This window comes from Amphichorda felina (assembly GCF_050947745.1).
Source record: "Amphichorda felina strain 45539 chromosome Unknown scaffold_7, whole genome shotgun sequence".
NCBI lineage: Eukaryota > Fungi > Ascomycota > Sordariomycetes > Hypocreales > Bionectriaceae > Amphichorda > Amphichorda felina.
The window spans coordinates 11,051-27,994 of NW_028145043.1; the positions used below are offsets into that span (position 1 = coordinate 11,051).

General features: G+C 50.8%; 4 protein-coding genes across 4 annotated transcripts; 2 read left to right on the forward strand and 2 right to left on the reverse strand.

Annotated features, from left to right (window-relative positions):
- Positions 1 to 821: 821 nt before the first annotated feature.
- Positions 822 to 2,762, forward strand: ACO1O0_006780 (uncharacterized protein; the record flags this gene model as incomplete). Its single annotated transcript, XM_083196160.1, has 6 exons — positions 822 to 1,026; positions 1,091 to 1,303; positions 1,374 to 1,635; positions 1,693 to 2,285; positions 2,354 to 2,584; positions 2,650 to 2,762. 6 exons carry the CDS (start codon positions 822 to 824, stop codon positions 2,760 to 2,762), a joined length of 1,617 nt encoding a protein of 538 aa, XP_083047368.1.
- A 2,666-nt stretch (positions 2,763 to 5,428) lies between these two features.
- ACO1O0_006781 (fungal specific transcription factor domain-containing protein) lies at positions 5,429 to 6,933 on the reverse strand (the record flags this gene model as incomplete). The annotated part of the gene is made up of 2 exons (XM_083196161.1): positions 5,429 to 5,763; positions 5,823 to 6,933. The coding sequence occupies 2 exons, from the start codon at positions 6,931 to 6,933 to the stop codon at positions 5,429 to 5,431; spliced, it is 1,446 nt and encodes a 481-aa protein (XP_083047369.1).
- A 5,962-nt stretch (positions 6,934 to 12,895) lies between these two features.
- ACO1O0_006782 (FAD-binding oxidoreductase) lies at positions 12,896 to 14,529 on the reverse strand (the record flags this gene model as incomplete). The annotated part of the gene is made up of 4 exons (XM_083196162.1): positions 12,896 to 12,919; positions 13,107 to 13,288; positions 13,349 to 14,465; positions 14,524 to 14,529. 4 exons carry the CDS (start codon positions 14,527 to 14,529, stop codon positions 12,896 to 12,898), a joined length of 1,329 nt encoding a protein of 442 aa, XP_083047370.1.
- An 844-nt stretch (positions 14,530 to 15,373) lies between these two features.
- Positions 15,374 to 16,823, forward strand: ACO1O0_006783 (major facilitator superfamily domain-containing protein; the record flags this gene model as incomplete). Its single annotated transcript, XM_083196163.1, has 3 exons — positions 15,374 to 15,538; positions 15,622 to 16,544; positions 16,622 to 16,823. 3 exons carry the CDS (start codon positions 15,374 to 15,376, stop codon positions 16,821 to 16,823), a joined length of 1,290 nt encoding a protein of 429 aa, XP_083047371.1.
- Between the last annotated feature and the right edge of the window lie 121 nt (positions 16,824 to 16,944).

Below are 16,944 nucleotides of genomic sequence, written 5' to 3' on the forward strand. Positions count from 1 at the left end.
GAAAGTTCTACGAGAGGTAACATTGATAGAGAGTTTATGCATAACCCCCCCTCCCCCTCATCTTCCCCTCTTATAAGCCGTTGGTAATGAGGGAGAAATAGGACGCCAAGGGGCGACGACAAGGTATAAATAGCATTATGCCGTTGAATTGGCTGAATATAAGAGCTAGGTGCGACGTGTTGGTGGCTCCCCGAGGCGCTACATTCGGTAATACGCGTTTCTCCATAGAACGATACTCCGTACTCCGTACAGTTTTCGAAGAAGTAACCCAAGGCGGTTAAATTGGGAACCGCTCTAATCACAAACGGTGGTAAGCGGGAGAATTGAGGCTAAAGGGTAGCAATGCTGACAAGCGTCTCAGCTACCCAATGGGCTGACCTACCGGGATATCATGGCAGTGATGTCCCTAAACATCAGCTTCAATTGGTGGCTTCGTTTGGCAGTTCGGGCCGTTCCCTGCATACACTTGGTGATCCTTGGGAGAAGCCTATTGGAGAAGCTTATTGCGGCGGCCGCCTACGCCTGCTGCTCTCCCCGCAAGTGTGTTGAAATGCTGGCCCCCTTACTCCGCGGCCTGGGCAAGAAAGTCTGGGGTACCATAGGACTCACACTGTTTGTACGTAGTAATACAGAATACCTTTCCCAGCGCTCATGCAGGTGGAGCCTTACTCGCTTATATTGCGCAGCTGCATTAGCCGGGGCGACTACATAGCCCCGAGCTGCCGCTGCTCACATTGCAACTTCTCCAGTTCTCACTGATACTCGGCACCTCGAGAGAACCTTCAAGCACCACAGGACAACTGCCCGCAAAACTGCACAACATGGTCACAGAAAAGACCAAGGGCCATGCGGCCGACCCGATCGTCACCCGCCTAGTTGAGGAGGACAAGGTCCCATGGTACAAGAAGCCCAACCTGAGGATTATGTATTTGTGGCTGCTTATTTGCTGCATGGGCGTCGAGATCACTTCGGGTTTTGACTCACAGCTGATTAACACGCTGCAATATTCGGAAACCTTTAACAAATGTTTGTTGTCTTCTTCCTTGCCTCAATCTTATGGCTGCCCCCAGCCCTCTAACCGGTGATGCAGACTTTGGCATGGGATATATCAACCCCAACACTGACAAACCCGACATCCAGCCTAATCTTTTAGGCTTCATGAACGCTTGCTATCAGCTGGGCACCATCTTCGCCGTCCCGATCGCGCCATGGCTCAACCAGAGGTACGGGCGACGATGGTCCATCATGACTGGGTCCCTAATCATGATGGCCGGCGCAATTCTACAGGGTTTCGCTCAGCACGGTGAGTCCCATCATAGTCTCTCGCGAACATTATTCAAACGGGCTGGGCTAATTTTCTGATTTCCCCGCAGTTGCCATGTACATTATCGCGCGTATGATCCTCGGTGTTGGCATTCTGTTTGCCATCATCGGAGGTTCTGCCTTGATCGGAGAGCTGGCCCACCCCAAGGAACGTTCGACCTTGACTTCCTTCTTCAACGCATCCTACTTTCTTGGCTCTATCCTGGCTGCTTGTATTACCTTGGGTACGGTTGAAATCATCGGCAACTGGGCCTGGCGACTCCCGTCCCTTCTCCAGATTGCGCCGTCGATTTTACAGGTTACCACTGTCTTGTGAGTGCCTGGCGCACTGTGACATCTTCTGTCAATGTAGCTGCTAAGATGACCTAGCCTCCTCCCTGAGAGCCCTCGATGGCTGGTCAGCAAGGACCGAGAGGACGAGGCGCTTGCCATCCTAGTCAAGTACCACGCTGAGGGCGATGCCGACTCACTCCTGGTCAAGGCAGAGATGCAGCAGATCACGTCGACGATCAGGCTCGAGATGGAGAGCGCCAAACAATCCTGGTGGTCGATCGTCTCCACACCGGGAATGCGCCGTCGTGCTATTGTTTCAATCTTCCTCGGCCTTTTTACCCAGCTGTCTGGCAACTCCCTTCTCTCTTATTACTCGAACTTACTCTTCGAGATGATGAACTATACCACCCCGTTTGCCAAGTCCCGGATCAACATTGCGAACCAGTGCTGGTCTCTGCTTACCGCCGTCATCATTGCCATCTATGTGACGAGATTTAAGCGCCGCCTGGCTTTCATGACGTCTTCTGCTCTGATGCTCTGCGTCTTTATCGGGATGACGGTCGCTTTCTACAACTTGCAGGTGGCCAAGGATGCTAATACGACTAACCCCTCGGCGGGCATCGCTGCTCTATTCTTTTACTTTTCCTACCAGCCAACCTACAATATCGGCAATAATGCTTTGACTTATAGTAAGTCAATAATGTCCGGGTACCCAGAGTATAAAAACCGCTTGCCTAATCTTCCCACCCACCCATAGCCTATCTGCTTGAACTCTGGCCATATGGACAGCGAAACCGCGGTATTGGTATCCAGCAGATGTTTGGAAAATGCGGTCTCTTCTTCTCCAATAACGTCAACCCGTATGCCTTGAACGCTATCGGTTGGAAGTACATGGCCGTCTACTGTGGCTGGATCGCGTTCGAGTTTATCATCGTGTTCTTCCTTTACCCCGAGACCCACGGCCGCACCCTTGAGGAGCTTGCCTTCCGTAAGTGCTGTGTTTTGCAAACTAGATGTTTATGCTAGCGATGTTGCTAACCACCTATTACATAGTGTTTGAGGGTGATGAGTTAAACAATAAGGCGACGGCAGCTGTTGAGAAGCGCATCCACGGCGATGCTATCAACCCAACTATCGGTCAGGAGGACAAACGTCCCAATTTCTAGTCCTTCATAATCAGTTCCAAATAAGATAGGCAAAATCATCTAGCCTAATACTACAGCCATAGAGCGTATACAGGCATTCCTAGGTAGCTTCTAACGACGGAGAGAAAGAGCTATAGTATTTAAACTGATTAGCTAATAAGGCGCGGAGGTCCGTAATAATAAGGCTATAATACAAATATTCGGATAATTGTTAAATTTAAAATCATTCTTGTCTATCGTGTATCACTAATACCTTAATTTACGGCAGAATATAAGAATGATGTGCCCAGAACCGTGATCACCACGTATATCTTACTACGTTAGGCAGTCTAGTGACTGGCCTACTTATAGCAGTTAAAATGGATAGGTTTGCCTATGTCGGATCCTACCTAGGGTTATTTGGGCAGCATATAATGGTAAATTTATTGAATCTAATCAAGGTCTCTTACCTATCTCTAGGCAGGTGATCTACCTATTACGAGTATCATATAAATAAATACGACTACTAATCAGACCATGAGCAAGCTGACAAATAAATGAGACATAGCGAGGGGATATCTAGCTATTCTAGACATCCAATCCTTCCAAGCCCTAACCCTACCGGTTCTCTATTAAACCTCGGGGGAAAACGGGAGCTCGGTCCTGGGAGTGTCCCAAATACTACCGAGCAAGTAATGCTATGTATATATTTGTATCCGTACTTTGTGCGTGCATATATATTACGTACGTAGTATATACTTGTAGCAGGGGCTTCTTTGCTTCCTGTGATAGCCATGATTTTATAAGTCGGGAAGACGGACCTAAATACTTCGATTATTTTAAAAAGGGAACGCGAGGTAAATTTTATATAGCTGTTGGTGATATTTATGCAAGCAGTAATTATCTCATTATTTCGTGCCCATATGACTATACACTCTAACTCTATACTTGACGACAGATATATACATACATATATATCAAAGCGCAACATTTCTATTCGGGCAAAGCTTTGTCCAAATCAATACCATGCTTATACCATGCCTATTCCTTCTAACTTGTAGCCTCGGAGACGATGGTTAGTAGTGCATACTTCAGGTAGCTGGCGGAATAGGTATAGTCACTAAGCCATATCTGGACTCCCCACTAGAACCCTTTACTATAATGTCCTGATCGTTAACGTAAGGTGCCTAAAAATGATACCAATATACACTAGCAACCCCACGCTTGCCACCCCGTCGATATCGCCTGTCCTTCTATATCTCTCTGCTCAGCATCTCCCGCATCGTCCCCGCTGCCCGCTCCATCTCGTGCCATCGCCGTCCGGAGAACAGCATAAAGGCTCAGTCTAGTCCTGTCATAACTAAACTGCCCACTCATACGTCTACTTCACGCGCGATAGGAATCATAGAGGAGAATGAAGATGGGGCAACGCCGCGAAGCTCTCCCGGTGCGCACTGCTTGCTTTTGATGGCCAGGGTAACGACCGTTTCCATCTAAAGCTGCTCTGACGTAAAACAGCGCGAGTCAACCACCAGTAAAGTCCACTACCTAAGGGCCTGCGCAACGCTGGGCAGTGAGGTAGTTGTGGGCGAAGACTATTTGTCAAACAAAGATGATGTCTAGGAGTCTAGTAAGGAAGCTCAAGAGCTCAAAGAACGGAGGGTGTCCAAAAATGCCCTGTAGATTGCAGAGGCTGAATATACTCTGAAATTCAAATGGAGTTTTGGGTTTAGGTCTATTCTTATTATTTCTGTTATTATTCTTACCGTCGTCTTCTTAGTTCTTTTATTAGCCAATTGGAGAGTGCTAAGGCCAGCCAGAGATCGCTGGCTTTCTCGCAATGGATTTTCGTGGGCAAGTGCATCAAATGTAGAATTGTAAAGAGGGGGGGGGGGGGGGGGGGGGGGGGGGAAGCGTCTGACTTAGGAGGCCGAGATCCTCCTCTGTGTACTAATTGTTAGAGGTCGAGGGTGGTAAGCTTGTCGATAGACTTTTGGTACCCGTGCTAGTAATTGGAGGAGACAGCAAACTTAACCTATCCCTCATATTGGGCATCGACAAACGCTAGTATGTAAGCCCAAAGAACAACGGCACCGACTAGCCTCACCAATAGAGCCGCGGTCGGTTATAAGAGACAGCTACGGAGGTCCCTGTTTGGGAACGAAGGCATTTTTAAACAAACGAGACGATACCATGTATGAGGTCATACGCGTGCTTCAGGTTTACATAGCTTGTTACGTACATTGGGTGTATACGCGGCCTCTACTGCTTAAATATTAGCGTTTAGAGGCTTTCGGTACTCGGGGGCGTTAATAATACTCTTGTTATCAGAGGGGAAGCAAGTGCTGATGGCCTTTTTCACGATTAGCTCTCTAACGTCTCATCGGCTCAGTTCGCAATCTGTTTACTCCACACACTCAAGGCCATGTTTTAGACAGCTGTCATAACTTCTTACCAAGGATAACTTCTACCAAGCGAACGAGACCCCGGATCCCATTTTAACAACACGGTTAGAACCTGCCACGTGACTATCGCTGCATTGGATGCCCCTTTTATGATGAGCTTAGCTTTGTACTACTTGCTGTATATTTGATTATAGCTAAGCATCTCACTAGTATATATAGACTTAACATACAGGCTATTCATAACCAGAGTCCATTGCTTCGAGCCAACCTCTCCATCATAGCCTTAGCCCTATCCGCTACCTGTTACAACGACCGCTGACTAGCATCCCTCAGCGCAGGGTTAGACCGAAGCTCTCTGATCAAATCATACGCAGCCTCGGCGACATAACCAGGTACCCGCTCAAAGTAAGCCAGCTTCTTACCGACCTCCCGCTCGTTGGTCTCAAGAATCTTCCTCGACAGCCAACTCACCTCGGGCGCAGTCCGCGCGAGGCCAATCCACTTGCGCTGTTCATCGGAGAAACGGCGCATGGAGGCATCCCAGATGGTATCCCACCGGTCCAGGGCGCGTAGAAGGACGGCGGCGTTGCTAGTGGGGAGCATCGATGTGTGTAGGTTGTAGATGATGGTCTGGAAGGCTGTCATGTGAGTTAGCGTGACTACAAACCTAGGGACTACATGTATGGGAATAGCTCACCGCACATGACAGCATGCAAGTTGCGGAAATGGAGGCGGCTATAGGGCATGCAATCGACTCCAGACCACTCCTCAGCTATCAAGCCCGACACAAGATCTTGAACGCAAAGGAAGCCTCCCTTATCGTCTTCCTCGGACCTCCTCTGTTCGAAATGCTCAGGGGACTCAGCATCCCAAAGCTCTGCACTGCATGGCAGATGTCCGTGCATATCCGACAGGGCCATTCGAGGTGGACTATTTGTGAATAGCGTAGTGATTGCGTCGATGTAAAACATCCAGCTAGTGAGGCGGACATTCGTCTCCTTCTTAACAAACGTAGTCCAGTCGTCGGACGCCTCGTGCCTATTTCCAACCAGCCGAAATCTACGCAGTGCGGCGACAAGTGTGGGTAGACGCTTGGTGACGGCGTTGCGACGCATCTCATTGTCGTTCATGCAGGAGTCCATGGCGAAGGACAGAACCCCTGCCTGGAAGAGCTCGAGTGCCTCTGTGGACGTGGGAGATGATGGGTTGGACAACTCGACGCATTGTTTGAGATGTTTGAAGATGTAGGCATCTGAAATCCAGTAAAATTCTCTGGCTCGAAAGGCAAAGTCTGGATGGTGGCCGGGACGATGAGAGTATGCTGCACCGGTGACAGCGACGGCCATCAGCAGCGGGAGTGATGCCTCTTCGAGATGAAAGGTTGGCCAGTGGATGATTGGAGCTTGGTAGTGCCGCTTCCGAGAGTAAGTCATGGCGAAATGGTGAACATTGGAGCTGCTGAAGAGGTCATTGAAGGAGGCTAGGTCAAAGGTGTCCCGGAACTTGGGCTTGGTCGAGGCAAACTCCCGCAGCTCAGTGGCCAAAAGGCTCACTCGCAAAGCGAGACGGTCATTTGGGGGCAGCAGGGAAAATGGACCCAATACGTCCTGACTCTGGTCGGTGTAGTTGCCATCCTCGTCGATCGATGCGCAGAGGTAGTAGGGTTCAACAAAGAGCAGAACAGGATCAATGTAGTCAACAGTCTCGAGATCTGGCGCTTGAGGTGTTTTACAACCTGGTGCGGCCTGAATATTGCTCTCGGGCAGGTTGGGCTCCTCGGCGAGCTGTTGTTCTGTGACAAAGTCCATGTGTGGATCTGCAAAGTTGACCAAGAATGCTAGCGGGAGGCGCCCAGCTTCCCTCCTTTGGGTCATGAACTGTCGATGAGAGGCGGCCCTACAGACCCGTTTCAGAGTGCAGTCCTGCTGCCGGGAGGTGCAACGACTGCATGGGGTCTTGCCGTCGCACAAGACCTTCACGCGGGAACACTGATGACATGCTTTCAATTTGCGACCGCGCTTGGCCTCAGGTGGCAGGGGGCGGCTTCCTCTGTGGGGGCAATTCTTCGCATGTCTTCGTGCAGTGTCCACACGTGCGAATGTCTTGTCGCAGAATGGGCATGGACGTTGGAGTGAGTGTGGCTGGAGGGACTCTGCTAGAGGTAGTTGGCACACAGGACACTCCAGAGCAGCGCTGGAGGAGGCTAAGGAGGTCATGTCGTGTGACGAGATATCTCGAAGGGAGGGGAATGCCGGACTAGCGGGATGCGGGAATGCGGGATAGCGAAAAGCCCGACCGCAGGAGCAGGTGGGTTGGCGAGTTGAGGTTGAGGATGGAGGAAGCTGTCAAGCTGAAGGCGATGTGGGTTTTTCCCGTGGCTTACTATTTACATCCATGGACCAGCGCCAAATCGCTACCTTACTCGCTAATCGCCGTCGGGTTGTGCCGGGCGCGGTGGGCCCCGGATTTGCGGGGCATCGATTGATGTGTGAATTTCCCGATGCGACCCTCTCCTATGCTCGTCAGCCTGGTATCCTCAGAACTCACATCATTTTCTTCTTCCTTTCTTCTTCGTTTTTCTTCTTCGTTTTCTTCTTCGTTTTCTTCATTCTACTTCAAGTACTACTGCGCGTTGCGATTTCTTGACGTACTATGGCTGCTCTAGCCCCTCTCAGATGTAAGTAGCCAGTGAAAGCCACAAGCATCATTACTAACCAACCGTCGAATATCAGCCCGGGCATGGGCATCCGCGTTGTCTGTTTCAACCATCACCAGGCCGCTTTCCAACGTTCAGTATAGCCGATCTCGTCCTTTTCTCGCCATCAATAGACACCATTCCGATGCCACCAAAACCAGAGCCACGCCAAATCTAGCGCTCTCCGTTGATCCAAAGCCAACTAGCATGGCTGAATATGTCATGTATGTCTGCATGGTGGCACGGTGGGACACATGACCGGGACCGAGGCGATAATTGACCATGTCTTCTATTCAACAGGACTACCCTCGACCAGCTTGTTGCCTGGGCACGCAACGGTTCCATGTGGCCCCTAACCTTTGCGCTGGCCTGCTGTGGCATCGAGATGATGCACACCTCCATGCCCCGATACGATCAAGACCGTCTCGGCATATTCTTCCGAGCCTCTCCACGCCAGGCCGACGTGATGATTGTGGCAGGCACGGTCACCAACAAGATGGCCTCGGCTGTGCGGCTGTGCTACGACCAGATGCCGGATCCAAAATGGGTGATCAGCATGGGTAGTTGCGCCAACGGAGGAGGATACTACCATTATAGCTACAGTGTCGTACGAGGGGTGGACAGAATTATACCGGTTGATATTTACATCCCTGGGTGTCCTCCGACGGCCGAGGCGCTGCTATATGGCGTGTTTAGGCTTCATCAGAAGATCCGAAGCACAAAGGTCACCAGAATGTGGTATCGCAAATAGCTGAGTCTACGGTGGGGCATAGTTATTGTTCGGCTGTCGTGTCACATGGAGCATGATGCTCATGGTATGAATACGCGGCTCTGGAACGCAATTGTTTGCCAAAAAAAAAAAAAGCCACAAGCAATGCATTCAATCTCAAGGCAGCAATGTTTGATATTTTGACAACACCACTTTAACAATCGGTCCACAAGCCCAATCCCTATACTTTTAAGCCTTGATTGCCTTTCACCAATATCTGCGGATGCGCGAGCGTCATTCGCATCGTCACGTAACGTCCTACCCTATAGCACCACCTGCGATGTCAACCCATTCTGCGTCACGACCAGAACCGCATGATGTCTTGCCTACGCTTAAGCAGGACATTCCGCAATACCCTTAGTCGACCTTTTGCATGGGGGTTCGGTGAGTCAGCTTCCGTAGCTGGCGAGTACGGTCGCACCTTATAATTAAGACTGTAGCATTACGTAAGAAAGTTCACGCCGGAACTTGGCAAGAAATGTGACTGACATTGGGCACGTAAAACAAAACTCAGAACTAGCGAGTCTTTACATATTCCAAAGAAACCAAGTAAGCCGACTCTATTTGAATGAGATAATGACATCGCAACCAAAAGCCGCTAAGACTGGGGGGTTTCTTGCAGACCCTTGTCTAAGAGCCCCGGCTTGGTAGCAAGACGTTCCGACAAGAGTGCACGTGTGTCATACATATAGCGGCTATAAAATCAAAGTATTCGCGTCTGTTAGTCCTACAGTGAATAACTAACAATGGCAATGGCGGCCTAGGAATCAATTCCATGGCTACCTATGCAAGAAGCGATCGGTACCGGGCTTGTCCGGGAGCGCTCAAGACACTGATCGGTGAGGTCGGCCGGAGCGTCCTTTGGTGCCAAGCCATGAATAAAAATAATTATACGCCGTGTAGACGCAGCCCTAGGCTAGTAAACAGCTGGGTGCCCTCATTAGAGCGAGGAACTCTTACTCCGAGATGCTCCAAACCCACTCAGTGATTTGCCGTGGCACCCTCATCGGCCAGCCGGCCTCGCATCAACCCGTAGGCTTCATAGTTAGAGATATCAGGCGTAGGCCTCATATTTAGCTGTATTACAGGCAGGCCTCTCATCTTGGACTATAGTTGTGTATCTAAAAAGTGCTTCGCTTAAGGGTCCGCGGTACATAATTGCTTAGTTTGCCTATCCCTTTGGTGGCGTACGATCTCCAAGAACACGTTCTAGCACCCTGCGTAGTTCGTATAATATAGCATCTCACGGGAAACCCATGGCTCCGACCCGGCCAAGAGTACCATCCCACCACTGAAAAGGATCTCCCGGATTTCCTAGTATGTATGGAAAGTCTAACATGGCTATATTGTCCCAGGAAGAAGCAGGTGGTAATGTTGAATAGCCCAAATCAGCATCTCCGGACCCCTCAACGGCATCTCCGTTGTCGCATTCTGCTCCACGTTCCCCTGCCGGGCTTTCCGCTCTAGGGGAATGTAGTGATGCGTTTAGCAGGATTTCTAGGAAGCGCGCGTAGCGGAGCGCCATATGCGTATCGTCTGGAGATCCGCCACGGACGGCTGTGATGGAAGCCCGCAAGAGGCGTATGTTATCGTCTGCCTCGGTTGCGTGGGGGTTTGCGGTCAATGTGCTCTGCAAAATGCATATCAAGATGGCTTGTCAGCGGTCCAACGTGCTGTATGTTGTCGGGCTTAAAGTCATTGTGACTGGGGTAAATGAACTAACCTTGAGCAGGTGCAGATTGGCAGCTACAATGAAGAGCCAGCATCTAACTGGGAGGTATTTCATTAACCTCGATGGTTCCAAAACATTGACGATAATTGAGAGCATCTGGTAGCTCGCTTCAGTTGCTTGGTTGGCCAGCCTCGATAGAGCGGCTGATTTCTGCTCGGTCAGGTCCGTTACAGGTCCGTTATGTAGGGCGTAATTCGCTGGAGCGAAACAGTACATGACGGAGTAATGATACTCGAGATCCAAGCACCCGCTTAGTAGTTTTGACCCGCCTAATATACCTATATTAGCCCCGTCGTAGGGAGGAGCTGCAGTGCGTAAGAGACATACTTGGATTAAGATAGTCGTGGTGTAGTTTCCAGCGGCTGAGCCCCCTTTCAATATGCTCCAGATCGGGAAGAATTTCCACGTTGGTCGTTGTTGGCCATCCTGCTTTTTTTAGAGACTGGAATAACGTTCTAGCCTTCCTTGTCTCGGTATGAAGGTCGTAGTAGCTTTCCCAAAGGGCGCTATCAGGGAGCAGGCTGGCAAACGTTGTGGAGAATCGGCTCCGCACTGCCTCACTTGGCGCCTCGGGGAGGAGTGGATTCAGACCCAGGCGCATGGCGAGATGCTCATCTGCAAGGTATATGAATACGCATATCAGCTGGTTCCATTGCTGTCGTGACACGTCTTTGTCAGAGCCAGCCGATGCCCCATAGGAGCCTAGATGCTGCAGATCATATTCGAAACAACAGCCTTCCTGGGCCAGGGCAATGGCGGTAGAAACAAGCATCCTGTAGCCCAGGGAAGAGAGTGAGTCAGCGGTTGTCGTAATTAATAACAGCGCAGGTAAGTAAGAACAGTGGGGTATTTACTGACCATGACATTTTGTTGCTTCTATAGGCCGGTGCAACAATGTTAAGGTCCTCAAGGAGTGTTGCCATGCGGTACCTCTGCTGGCTTGTCAAGGCCGTAAGAGGGCGCGGACGAGAATCGCAGGTTTCCCCTTCAATGTACTCGGAGCCGAGCAAATCGTGATAATTCTCCCCATCAAATTCGGCAGGGTTGTTGATCGACTTGGGGTGCCACTCAGTCAAGAGGAGCATGGCAGCAATAGCTCCCGGAGACCGTGTGTGGGGGGAGCCCCACAAAGCGGACTGCAAGTATCTCTTGAAAAACTTCCATGCCTGCCAGTGAATTCTCTCCGACCGTATCTCCCCATGTAGGCCCGATAGGGGATGGTAGCGCGAGGACAAGGTAACTAGGCTGACGAGAAGCAGCGGTTCTTCAACGGTCAAGACGACATAGCGGCTTTTGTCTCGGTAGGACGAGGGGACTATAGGCCGTAGCGACCATATGGTATCGAAATAAAAGTCCAAATATTCTACCACTTCATGCTTGGCAAGGATTCCTGTCTTGATCAACACAAACCTTTCCCAGTCACTGTCCGACGGGTCTCGGGGTGGCCCGAATCCGCCGCGCGTACCCGTCAAGGGAGTGTTGTTGCTAGACGATACATGGCATATATTCTGGGTGTTTCTACTCCGTTCACCGGCCGCAGTAAAGGTCAGTAGGTCTAGAGCGTCAGCAGTGTTATGAAGCTGTGCTGACATGATCCTGCTCCGTGCTGTTGGATTTGAAATGGATGGCGAGGAATCGGCCGGTGAGACTTGGATAGGGGCTCCTGGTGCGGCTACCGTTGGTGCTGGTGCTGCTTCTGAAGCTGCATTTGGGTGCTGGTGACGAGCCGGCCGATTCCATGTCCTATCTACCTGTGTGGAAGCAGGACTAACGGGCTGCCGGCATTCGGGCGGGCCATTCATGGGTGTCGGCGAGCAGCCATGAGCTACTATGGCGTTGTTTGGTGGACTCTCCACGAGCCCAGAATGAAGTGTGGACCTGCGATGGCTGCGATGGACTGCCCTGGTACTTCTGAACTCGCAGGGCTGCCCGTCAGCTACGCACCTTTTGCAGGGTTGGCGTTGGTCTGGCTTATCAGGCACACAGCGACACTTGCGTCGCCGGCATGGTTCACATGACTGATACGCCCGGCGCTTCCTGGACTGTGGTGGAGAGTCTGGCCGGTTGATGGGCAAGAACTGGAGCGGCTGCTCAGCGTATGCCTGGCTCCTTTCCTCCATTGCGGTGTCATCTGACTCGCCCCAGCCTGCCCTGCAGAGTAGAGGATTGCTTGTCGCTTGGGTTGCTTGGTTGGGGGTAGGCTTGAAACAGAGTACTATCTATCAGAAAGGCATTTTTAGGTTGTGCATCTCGTCCATTGATCCCTCGGTAAAAGAGGGGTCCACATCTCCACAATCTTCCATCCCCGCATAAAAACAGACATAACTACGGATACTACCATGTACCCCACACGACTTCATATGCACTAATTATGGAGTACCTACCACAAACCCCGTTACTGTTACCGTCTAACCATTACTCATCAAATATCTTGCCCGGATTCATCAGCCAGCTACGTAGAAGTACGCCATTAGTAATATGTCCCCGTCCGATACGGGAGAAAAGCTGGGGCGTTGGTCCAGTAGGTTCAAGGGTGAACAACTCACTGGGGATCAATAGTTGCTTTGAACGCCTTCATAACTCCGATTGTAGAGGGGCCTAGTTCTTTTAGGAGGCAATGCTTGAGAGAGTATATTAGCTCCAATATCACCATTGCCCGCTTATAGTTGGGGTAGAGATTCTTACCTTCTTCCCAAGCCCGATACCGTGTTCACCCTGAGTTACCAGTGTTAGATGGACATCTCTCTCTCTCTTCTCTTCAGTTCTGCCACCAATGTTATCTTACCGAGACAGTACCCTCCATTTTCACGGCTTTATCCATCATGTCATCGATGAAGCTCTTTACTGCTGCTGCCTCCTCTGGTTTGTCTGGGTTGTACATTATCATCTGATGGAAATTGCCGTCGCCGACGTGGCCTAGGACGCTTGAAAATAGACCTAGCTTAGCCGAGTCTGCCTTGCACTCCTCTGCCATGACATATTAGCTGCGTGTTGTCAGTGAGCTTTGTTCTTTCGACTTCAAAATACCTATCATATCGGCCATGCGAGAAATTGGTACGGCTACATCCGTAGACCAGATTTGTGTTCCCTCTGGGCGTGCTGCTAGGCATGCCCAAAGTGCCTGCTTTCTGGCAGACCATAATGATGCCATTTCCTCTTCGCTTCTGGCAGAAGAAAATGACTGACAGCCTGATGAGTTGGCCACTTGCTTCGCCGTAGTGACGCTGTCTTCGATGTTTGCGGGGGTTCCAGAGAACCTATCACGGATAGTCAGAAATGTTTCGTCCTCTACATGATGGAATGTATAGAGAACATACTTGAGGAAAAGTGTCGGGGACTCCTCCCAGTTTCTCCCTCCAGCTCCCCCACTCAAATTCACAATCTTCATTTGTACGTCATCCATCAGTTCCACGGCAGCCAAGTTAACCCCTTGGCGGATCATTCTCGACGCCGCGTTGGCGGCATCCTTGACCGTTGGAAAGACAGCAGTAGCTACGCTATACTCGGGAGGAATAATTGCTAGCTTGAGTGTTGCCTCGGTAATTATTCCCAACGTACCCTCAGACCCTGTGAATAAAGCTGTCAGGTTATAGCCAGCTGACGTCTTGCGTGGACGATGTCTTGTTTTGATGACGGAGCCGTCGGCGAGTACTACCGTTAGGCTAAGTACGTAGTCCTTCATTGTTCCGTACCTCATAGCGTTTGTTCCGCTGCAGTTGGTAGCAATCATGCCTCCAATCTGTGCTGTCGGGCTCGGGTCAAGAGGTAGGAAGAGACCGCTGTCCTTGATCTGCTCGTTCAGGTTTGTCCAGTTAACACCAGCTTGGACAACAACGTCTAAGTCGTCTGGATGGAACTCGACAACCTTGTCCATTAGTGACATGTCAATACATATGCCAGGGTGCGATGATGCGAAATTGCCCTCAACACTCGAGCCCGCCCCAAAAGGTACCATTGGAATCTTGTACTTGGAGCATATCTTGGCAACAGCCGACACATCTTCAGTGTTTGAGGGTCGCACTATTGCCCTTGGCCGCACAACCGTATTAGATGTGGACCATTCAGAGAAGCCGTGCTCTTCGACATCATCTCGGTCGACGCTGACCGCATCGTTGCCGATTTGGTCACGGATCTCTTGGAGTCCCTGTAGGTGCCGTGTAAGCCTATGCACTTGTCCCATTTCCAATATATCCCCAGATTACCTTCATTGTGGTGGCCTCACTAGCATAGAATCTAGAGTGACTGCCCTGGGAGAGAGACCTGATGGCGGAACGAGGCTGGGTATCTTCTCCATTCCAGCTGCTGAAGCCCACAACCCCAATTCCGGCTACCAGCCCGACAAGGACTCCGGTACCAGTATATGCGAGCCTGGGATTTTGGCTTCCTGGCTTGACTGGGCGAGCCATCGTCGAGACCAACCGCGATGGCAGGGTGGTACGACTGGTGCCCCTGGCCAGGTGGCGAAAACAACGCCACATGCTGTGTCTTGCAGATAGAGAATTGACCAAAATAAAGTCAGGAAACGGTCAAGCTAGGGAGGCACAAAGGCAACAAAAAGCAACACCGGCCAGCGAAAGATGCATGGTGTAATACCTCGTGGTCTTTGGCGAAACAAATATTATAGAACCAGCCATCATGGTCAGGACGGATATTACGAATTGGGTATCCGCAGTGGTCGTGCGGATAAACCTATTTGGGCGTCATCCGCTCGTTCCCCAGTAATTTACCCCACACTTACAGCCACACCTCGTGATGAGACTCACTTAGACTCACTAGAGATCCCCCTAAGTGGGGAAAAGAACCACGGTTTGTCACCGTATTTGCCCTCCCCTCCTTTTCCCGTCCCCCCAACTCTCCTTCCAGACTTCCCCAGACTCCGGACTCGGAGTCCCCAGCTTGGAATGTAAGGTTCCTATAAGGACAACACTTCCGTCTGCTCAACCCCGTAATATTCGGGCCACTTGCCAGTCCACTCTTGACACCTCCCGAGTCCTACCGCCCCCCGGACTTGCATGCAGCTCTAAGCCAGCAGCTCCACCCCCTTTGCCGTCCATGGTCAATACGATGGCTTCAGACGCATTAGAGGCCCAGGTGGCCACGCCTGCCATTGAAAAGACAACATCATCCCAGTTGGAAACTGCCAATGGAGCCATTACTATCGATGAAGAAACTAATAAACGGCTCCTTAAACGCATTGATCGACGGGTTATGCCCGTGGTAAGCAAATACTGCTCCTTGGCCTCAAACTTCGTATTATCAAATTGGTACCTAGAGTGTCACTGACTCCTCGTTTCCGTAAGCTCTGCTTTACCTACGCCCTCCAATATTACGACAAGGCGCTGCTCAGCCAGGCTGCCATCTTTGGTCTTCGCGAGGATCTGGGACTCGAAGATGGCCTCAAGTACTCGTGGGCTTCTCTGATATTCTATTTTGGATATATGGTCGGCACCTATCCCATCTCTTTCCTGGCTCAAAGATACCCTACGCGAATCATCATCACCGTCATTACCTTCTTGTGGTCTGTCGTCGTCCTGACCACACCTGCCTGCAAAGACTACGGCGGCTTCCTGGTCAACCGCTTTATGCTGGGTCTCATTGAAGCCGGTGTGTCCCCCATCTTCATGCTCGTCGTCGGCCTCTGGTACACGCATGCGGAGCAAGTTTCTCGATCCAGCTGGTGGTATTCCTTCAGTGGTGGTTCCCTTCTTGTCTCGCCCCTCATCAACTACGGCCTTGGACACATTACGGGAGGTAGCCTGCGGCCGTGGCAGTACATGTACTTTATCGCCGGCGGAGTCACTCTTCTGTGGGCCGTGGCGCTCTGGTGGGTGTTCCCCGACACGCCGCAGCAAAGCACTAGCTTTACAGAGAGCGAGCGCAAGCTTCTAATGGAGCGTGTGCGCTCAAACAATGCCGGCGCTGAGGATAAGACGTTCAAGGCCTATCAACTCGTTGAGGCACTGAAGGATTTTCAGCTCTGGGGAATTTCGATACTGGCCATTGTTTCCTGCACTGGCTCAGGCGCAGTTACCGTCTTCGCCCCCATTGTCTTCAACGGCATGGGCTTTACCGTCTTCCAGTCCTTGCTCCTTAACCTGCCCATCGGGGCGCTGGCTTTCATCTGCATTCTCGGGTCAGGCTATCTGGGCCAATACGTTCCAAACTCGCGTTTGCATATTATCTCGGCCTCCTCTATCCCCGTCATTCTAGGCTGTGGTCTACTGTATGTGTCACCCTGTTATCTGTTACTTCTATTAATACCGGACCAAATATGCTGATTATAATTCTTTCATCTCTCAGGTGGCAGCTCCCATCATCGAACCGACCTGGTCGAATCATCGGATACTATCTGATCAATTTCTTCTCTTCGGCCTGGACACAGTGCATTGGCCTTGGCACTTCCAACGTAGCTGGCTATACAAAGAAGTCTGTCTATGCCGCAGTCACATTCATTGCGTACTCTATCGGTAATATCGTCGGTCCTTTGATGTTTGACGCGTGAGTATTTCCATCACGACCGAGTCTGGTCAAGAAAACTCTACTACTGAGTTATTGACATAAATCTCACAGCTCGTATGCTCCTCGTTATGATCCAAGCTTCACCGGCATCTTGATCTGCTTCA